At 35.5% G+C, this 8593-nt stretch overlaps 2 protein-coding genes across 5 annotated transcripts; both read right to left on the reverse strand.

Annotated features, from left to right (window-relative positions):
• Nucleotides 1-440: 440 nt before the first annotated feature.
• Nucleotides 441-3773, reverse strand: LOC114321205 (uncharacterized). 4 transcript variants are annotated; one of them, XM_082873085.1, is made up of 4 exons: nucleotides 3473-3613; nucleotides 2767-3268; nucleotides 1650-2696; nucleotides 441-1447 (listed from the first exon to the last, which is right to left on the reverse strand). In XM_082873085.1, the coding sequence occupies exons 3-4, from the start codon at nucleotides 1698-1700 to the stop codon at nucleotides 845-847; spliced, it is 654 nt and encodes a 217-aa protein (XP_082729211.1). In that variant the 5' UTR covers nucleotides 1701-2696; nucleotides 2767-3268; nucleotides 3473-3613; the 3' UTR covers nucleotides 441-844. The 4 variants fall into 4 exon arrangements, with proteins under 4 accessions (XP_082729211.1, XP_082729216.1, XP_028124159.1 ...); XM_082873090.1 differs by having other exon boundaries at nucleotides 2767-3229; nucleotides 3473-3611; XM_028268358.2 differs by having other exon boundaries at nucleotides 2767-3314; nucleotides 3473-3610.
• LOC114321204 (V-type proton ATPase subunit d2) lies at nucleotides 3577-8593 on the reverse strand. The gene is made up of 10 exons (XM_028268356.2): nucleotides 8187-8593; nucleotides 7191-7311; nucleotides 6423-6530; nucleotides 6238-6340; nucleotides 5653-5733; nucleotides 5460-5545; nucleotides 5289-5348; nucleotides 5147-5195; nucleotides 4192-4326; nucleotides 3577-4025 (listed from the first exon to the last, which is right to left on the reverse strand). The coding sequence occupies exons 1-10, from the start codon at nucleotides 8365-8367 to the stop codon at nucleotides 3894-3896; spliced, it is 1056 nt and encodes a 351-aa protein (XP_028124157.2). The 5' UTR covers nucleotides 8368-8593; the 3' UTR covers nucleotides 3577-3893.

Genomic DNA, 8593 nt, shown 5'->3' on the forward strand with positions numbered 1-8593 from the left:
ATGACACGATTCTAATCATGGAAGATATTTTGAGGTAATTTGATCGAAGAGAACTTGTTAGTGAGTTTTTTTTTTCTTTTTGTTGTCTTCTCTATGTAATCAAATTTCAAAAAGAGGATAGAAAGAGGAAATGACCAATGATAATGACTGCACTGTTCAACGAAACCAAAATCCTTAAAAGTTGTTTTGATTTCATAATTTCCATTTGACTTATTATTACTTGGACGGTTTTAGATAAAACAATGACTAGGTAGGACCTCTCTGTTTCCATCAAACCAGAATTCCAAGGCTTTGGTTGCAGATTTTCAAACAATGTTCAACTAACTCTCCTTGATCCCCATGCTCATATAGACTTTGATTTGAGCCTTTTCTTTTCTTTTTTCTTTATTTATTTATTTTTTAAGCTGAGAACATATTTAAGCAAGAGTGCAAACTCAGAATACACATAACCGTCCGCTAGCTTCACATATTAGGCAAAGTTTCAGACACCCATTATAAAAAAGAAAGGAAAATATTACACAAATAGATTTCTTAGAGCATCTCCAACCCTTTACCAATTTTTTCATCTAATTTGATTCCAAATTTGAGTAAAAAGATTGGTTTGATATGAACTATTCAAATCCTTTCCTCAAATTTTCATCAAAATATTTTTAAAAATTCTCCTCTTATCCCGAATTTTCCTTTTCATCATATTTGATGAAAAAAAATATCATCTCCAAAGTTTCATCTTTTAAAATTGGAGATGATTTTTAAGCACTTTTTCATCAAATTTAGATTTGATGAAAGAAAAGGTGAAGAATTGGAGATTGCTCTTACATGATTTTTTTAGGTCACAAGACAATTTTCATTCATGGTGCACCAGACCCTTCTCCTTACTGAAACAACTATTAGTAGTACTGATGGTGGAGTCCTGGTGGTGCAGAAGCCTTGGCGTTGGCAAAGGGGCAGTCACTGGTGGAATCTCAATGGAGTTAAGTGGTGGAGGTGGATGCTGCCACCGTGGGAGCGGTCCAGCCAGCAGGAGTGTTTGAAGTAGTGGCCCGGCTTCCATGACCACCTCCAAAAACTTCCCTTTCTCTGGCACTGGCTTTTTGGATGCCAATTTTTCTGTCAATTCTGCTAGTGGCATTGGTAAGGGTAGTTGTGGATTCAAGTTTGAGGACAAAGATCCAACATTGTTGGGCTCAGAACCCCCTCTTAGTTTATCTTCTGCATCGCGGGTAGTCCCAGATAGGTTTGCAGCAGCCTCTAGTTGTTGTTGAAGTTGCAGCCTCAGACTTTGGTATTTTGCTTTAGCTTCATCTCTCTCTTTCATGGCTTTGGTCAACAGCTCTTTGACGTAGTTTAGTTCATCTTCTTTTCTTGCAATTTCTTGTTGAGTAGATAGGATTGTTGTCTCTAGCTCCAAAGTTGTGTACAATAGACAATGCTTTAACTCTTCAATTCCCTGCCAAGTACGTAAAAGAACTGTAATACTATATACCCAGAATTTTACCCATAAAAATCTCAACCATACATTAATATTCGGGTAAAATTCTTGTCACTTTTTTCTGGATAACTAGGTTTGATGATAAAATAATGTACATTGTGGTTGTGGGAGAGTGTGCTAATGAATAAAAGACAAAATAAAGTTAGTACTAAATTTTTACCTCTTCTTGGTAGTGGCAAGCCCAGCTCAGAGGATTACATTGATCTTCCATTTCTTGTTATGGTATGAATTAAAGGCAGAGTGAGAGAGACATAGAGATCTATATATGTGGTTCCTACACTTGTTATAGGATTTTAAGTACTCTCTCTCTCTCTCTCTCTCTAGCTTTTCTTTCAGGGGACATAGGGTAAGACAAAAACACAAAAGGCCAAAAGATTTTCTTTCATAGAATGCCCCATTGGTTGAGCTGAATTTGGAAAGTCAAGCTATATGAAATGTGTGCAATTGTTCTTGAATTGTGCAAAAGACATTAGATTAAGTGCCAAAAAAAAATAGGTCGTATCCGGCGCACAATGACATGAAACAGATAACAAATAAGCAACTTTATCCCCAACTTGATTTATTTGTTTTATGTGTAGAGACTGATCCTTGTGATTCAAACTAGTGCCACACTGCTTAGGCGGATGTTGCCATCTTTCTTTCACCCCCTTTTTTTGGATGAACCAAAACCAAATTGATCATCTTGTGTAAACCAAAAAATTTTCATTTTCCTATTTTTTTCCCAAGTACTACAATCTTTTTGGAGTAATATGCAACAATTCCCCTGCATCTAACATGTATCCATTTGTTTTTATACATATATATATATATATATATATTATTGAATTTTTCATAATATTTTCACTGCCATATTCTTAAATTGTATTATTTTGGTTCTTGGATATATTTGCTTTACCAGAATTATTATGAAACCATGTATCAGCGATCAGGCATTAATGGGCGATGTAAAGTTGAAAACACTGTAATGAGCAATGACCAAATCATAAGAGGTTTTTTGCAAATGTAGAATTTTTTTATGTGTTTGATTGAATTCAAATCCATGTTTATTGTATCCATGGTGTGACGCGGTGAAACACAATGGTTGTACACAACCAACATCAATATCAGAAAATTGTCAAGTACTATGAAAATATTATTGATAATGTCTTGTAGCAAGACTTACAGCTTAATTTATAGCAAGACAAGTTGTAATTTGAATAGAAAAAACCTAAATAGGTTAAAATAATAATAAAGTAAAATAGAAAATTATGAAAAACAACAAATTTCAGTTAAATAACAATTTGAACAAATGTGGCACAATAAGTTGCACTGGAAACATATATCCCCAATTAAGGTTATTACTAAAACAAAAGATTCTATAAACAGCAAAAATATAAATTCAAAAGCCTAAAATGATGGACCTTTTTGACATGGACAAAAAAATTCTATAAACAGCAAAAATATAAATTCAAAAGCCAAAATTATGGAATTTTTTGACAGAAGGCAAACCGCGTGTCACTTCCAATAAATGCATTAAGTCTTAAATTTCTTCTCTGTCAGCCAATTTCTTGCTTAAGGTCTTCTATTCTTACATGATCAATGTCATGTCCATCTCTCTCTCTCTCTCTCTCTATACAATGGTAGGGTCCTCATGGAGCCCCTTCTGGACAACAAAGTGCTCCTTGAGCGGAATCCAGGATTTTTCATCTTGACAAAATTTGGAATTTACTGTAATTGCCCAAAACGCGTTCTGCATCAGTCCTACATTTTTCATACATCATGAAAGGGAGATGGGATCCTCTGTCAAGAAGGAAGGAGCATCAAAAAGAGAAGGGATACCCGCCCCCTGGATTTAGATTCATACAAAATATTGGCAAAGCAAGGAATTTACTATAGCAGTATTTCTCATGAAATTAAAAAACAAGAATCAGACCCCACAAGAAAAATCCATTTAAAAACACCCTCTAGTATAAACAGAATTTGCAGAGAGAAGAACTTGGTTACCTGGGTAAGCTGTGCCAGACTAAATGCCGATAACAGTTTCTTCTGAAGCAAGAATGTGATCATGCTTTGGAGTCGTCTTATATAGTTTCATTTGACAGCAACAGTCGGACAACACTGCCAGTATTTTTATTATTCAGCAAAAATTTTCAAATTGAGGCATCACAACATCATCCTTCTCCCAATTACAATCAACAGACTTGTGCGAAACTAGCATTCTAGATATACTGATGAATCTGCGTACAAGATTTCTCTCTTCATGTTGACGAATTAAACATATGGGTAAATGCTTATTATGAGAAACCTGCACATAGTGCAAGGACTGTCACTGCACCTCATAATAATCAAAAGACACGTCAGGGGGAGATTTACAGAGTGTGTAAAAAAATGAACACAAGCTCATTGCAAACTAGCTGTAAATGAACTAAAATATGAAAACAACACTGTCGTGGACTCTAGACTTCTGGTTCTGAGCCACACACTCGGATATCCACATCAGGTTCCTGATCTCCTGCTCCTTCAACCTCATGTATGCCAAGAACACGGCATAGTGAAACTGCAGTTCAGAAAGGAAGTGAAATTGCTGACAATGAATTGACGAAACTGTGAATCAGAAGTAACTAGAATGTGAATCAACATTTTTTTTCAAACTTCCGAAATAAGTAACTATCACCGAAACAAATGTCTGAACTCAATAATAGCTCTCTCTCTGAAATACAAACCTGTTGCTCGAAAGCTAAGCAGAGCCTCTTCACCTCCTCTTCATAGAATGCCTTGTCGAGCATCTGGCTCTCTCCATAGGATAATTTGGCAAATATGGACTGATAAGGGGGGTATTTTTCCATAACAGCACGAACCTATAACAGCTCAATTGAAGAAAGAATTAAGAGCTACAAACGAAACATAACTGCAAAATATCAAGGTAACATAAACCAGTAGAAATGGGTCACATCCCCAATCAAGAAAAAAAAATTATGCCGTAAAAAAGACCAAGATTTACTACGTCAGTCTTAAAGGATTGTCACGATATCACCAGCAGAAGATGCCATGGCAGAGCTACAGCATTTCTATGTTGAATTGAAGTTCACTTCACTTCAGTTCTTTTCTTTTCTTCTCTTTTCCTTCTTAGAGGGAAAGTGGGTTCCTTACAAACTCTTTCTATTGTTACTTCTTGGTACAAATTACAATAAATCAACTGCCTGGAAGGCAAGAGAAACACTGAAAAGCATTTAACTTGAACTTAAAAAATGGTCCAACCCTATGTTGCATAACCCAAAGAAGATGCCATCAAAGAAGGCTTTTGATACAGCAACCTCATTTACAAATTGCAACATCTATAGAAAAAACACTAATATTTACACCGTCAGTCACCAGAGATCATCAAGGTATCACATCCAAAGATGCCATTGCAGAGCAATATCATTTCTGTGTTGAGTTCACTTAATTTCAGAGCGATAATTTCAGTTTATTTTGTTAAAGGGAGAGGAGGTCTTTACAAGCCCGTAGAATTTTTACTTCTTGGCACAATTAATCAACTGCCTTGACAACAAGAAAAATACATGAAAAAGCATTTAACTCAAACCTCAAAAAAGGCTCAACCCTATACGGCATAAACCAAAATCAAAAAGCAAAACCATCATATATGTAATTGAACTCTTACTAGGAGAAGAAAGGAACCTGATCTATATCCTCGCAGACAGCAAGCTCTTCATGACCATATGGGTAACTGTTCACACAATTAAATCATTATCAAAACAAAACTGAAAAATGTCTATAACATCAAAAGTTGGAAAAGAAATAAGGTTGAGCAGAAGCTTACAGCAAGCCAAAACTAGAGTACAACTTCTTACGATCATCTCGAGTAAGTTCGGTGCCAATGCTGTAACACAAAAATGACACAAAGAGAATATGGTTCTAAAATGAACTAAAAGACCACCATCATTAAAATAACAGAAATCAAAGGGCACAAAATTTCAAACGGTGACACCACCTGTTTATGGTAATATTAACAGCTCTTCTGTCAGCCTCAAAGGCAAGGAGGTCAGACATGATCTCTGCAGTGGCTCCACCAAGTTTCTATTTGAAAATTTTGCATTAGACTTTAGTAAAAGAAAAAGGAAATAGAATCTGCTTATAATATAAGAATGAAACAAACATCTGCACAATGGGCAGTTAACCCTAACCTGACAGAACCTGTAGAAATCCTCAAGATATGCCTTGTAAAGAGTATTCCTCATTATTTCAATGTTCATGTCATCCAAGTCCTGCAGATGATACAATTAAGTAGAATGAAGAAAAAGCATGATGCTGAACAGTGGATCTCTAAAATAAATCTACAACAATGTAGTCAAATAAAAATATAAGTTACATAGATGTTAACAAAGTGAATACAGAAAAGAAATATCAACCATCATTGTTCCTATTATTCATAGTATATATGAAGACCCATATATGCACCACTAATATGACAAATAAAAATTTTAACAGAAAGCCAAATAGAAAGAGGAAATGTTCTTTTCCTCCGTTTTTTTAACTCGGTTCAACAGAAAAATCAACTGCAAATCTACATGTATGGGTCATTGTGTCCATATGTCCATTTACAGTTTTATATCATTCATCAACAAATACATGATTGCAGAAAATTTCCTCTCCAAAAAACACAAGATTAAACGTATGTTTTTCCTGGTGTCAGAAAAACACATCTCATACAAAATGTGAGGATCTTACTCAGAAGAAAACAAACATGAGTAGCAGTCACTAGTGAGTACCTCAGATGTGATACACTCGGAGAAGTACGGAGCCAAAGGCGTGTCAACAAGCACCAGTCTATATAGCTCCCGCATATTCTGAGCAACTGCCAGGGTAGCAATACTGAGGAAACAAATTAAGAAAAACATTGCCATGTTATTAGTTGTCAAAACAAAACAACAAACCTGGATCAAGTAAACATTACCTGTCAAACATGCCCAAAGGGTGGCATTTCTCTAACAATTCCTGAACATCTCTTTCATGCAAGGTTCCAGTAACGATCAGGACAACGTTGTCAATCATGTGACCATATCTGTACAATATGAAAAATATTAGGTATTTAGGTTTCCAGAAAAATTTTAAGACAATCTATTTTACCAGCCAGGCATTAAATTAAAAAAGCAATAAAGTAAACGTTCACGCTCATCCTGTTTAGAAGCCAGTGAAATGCACATTAAAGAAGATAAAACTGCATGCCTGTATGCCAACCAAACATAAGGTTGGACTTCAAGCAAGACTTGTAGCCAATGCACAGTTTGGGCTGAATTTAAAGGTATGTCAGACCAGCTAAAGCTTAACTGTTTGACACGCTAAATACACCATGTGACTCAAAATAGCACAAACAGACACATGCTTACTGAGCTTCACATAACAATTATCCTGCCAATATAAGTAGGAATGTAACAAATCACATACTACAACTACAAAAACCTTGTAACTTGGGGACAGAATGATTCCAAATGCATGGAAACTTCTCAAACTTTACCAAAAGCATCAATCTTGGGCAGAGAACCCACACATTCACATTAGGGAATACATAACCCTAGAGAATTACCCCTAGAATAAATATTTTGGCAAATTCTGCATGAACATAAACAACCAAGTACACAGTTGGATCTTAAGAGTAGCTAAATTGTCTCAATACTTCACATAAAAAATTAGTCACGCTTGGAAAAGAATTAAATCTCCATACGTGATATACTCAAGAAAGGTTGACAATGGCTCTGTGGCTTGGCATAGCATGTGCTTGTACTCGTCAACCAGTTTAAGAGTGCATTTCTCCACAATTGTAGTTGTATGCAACGGGGAAGGTTCTGCAGGAAAATTACGATAACCATTATTAGTTCATAAGCTAGAACTATGAAATTCCACTACGAACATAATAAACATATGAAATTCCAACTGCTATTATCTTTCTGTAATTTTTGCTATACATTAGTGTATTTTATTTTTCATATATTCAAAAGAATCCATAGGATGCTCAAATTCTAGTCGTGAATGTGTGATATCAACCATTCTTTTCATTTATTTATGTTTTTAAGATAAGAAAATGTTGGAAGACTTAGGAATGTGTGTATCCTACTTTCAATAGTTTCAAGGACTCGGGCAATGCTCTTCAAATGCTAACTGAGAGTCTGAGAAGTGTTGACTGCATCTTAGCATATGCAATTTATTTTAAAATTATGGTGCATCCAATATGCTTTGACATGGCTCCTATCTAGAGTGTCAGTGTGATTCAATTCTCAACATTAGTAACATGATAACCATGATCGAGATAGTCTATTAGTAAACCTAGGGCTAGGATTTGGTTCATGCTAATAGAAGCATAGAACACGCGATTAGCTAGATTTTGAAGTGTGATTCAAGTATATTTCTAGTTTAAACAATACATTAGTTGAAAACTTTCCATAAAAGTTTCAACATAGATTTCAAAATTAAACACCTTGATTACATTCTAGAACTTCAATTTAACATCGTGAAACGTATAATTTCAGCTAGAAGAACCCAGTTCAATTGAGAAACACAGAGACCCTGATCTAAACGAGAATTACAAGTTCATACATGAACGAGATTATAACCCAAATTCTAAATTAAGTTCTAGGGCTTCAATTAACACAGTGAAACATGGAATTTCAAAAGCAATTGAATTGAGAACAACGATGAGATCGATCTGAAATTGTAGGGTTACCGTTTTGGAGGTAGGGTCCGTATTCGGTAGCGGAGAGGTGCATCTTGATGTCGTCTAGGGTTTCGCACTGGCAGAGATTGTTGTAATCGGCGGCGGTGAGCAAACCAGATCTGTATCCCCTGACGATCGCTTCCAGGTAACCGCCATGGATGTTGAATGTCATTGCTTCGAATCCATACATCTTTGTCAAAGACGATTTGAGAGAGAAACACAGATCTCAATTCCCAAATCGCTAGTTGTAAAGATTACGATATATATATATATACTAGTGCTAGTGTTATATATATATATATATATATATGTGTGTGTGTGTGTGTGTGTGTGTAACGAACTTGTGGATCGTGAGAGAACCCAATTCGATGATATGATTAACCGCTTCGGACCGGCCATACATAACAATTGTTTCT

The sequence above is a fragment of the Camellia sinensis genome, chromosome 1 (genome assembly GCF_055761805.1).
Source record: "Camellia sinensis isolate YWXY chromosome 1, ASM5576180v1, whole genome shotgun sequence".
Taxonomy (NCBI): Eukaryota; Viridiplantae; Streptophyta; class Magnoliopsida; order Ericales; family Theaceae; genus Camellia; species Camellia sinensis.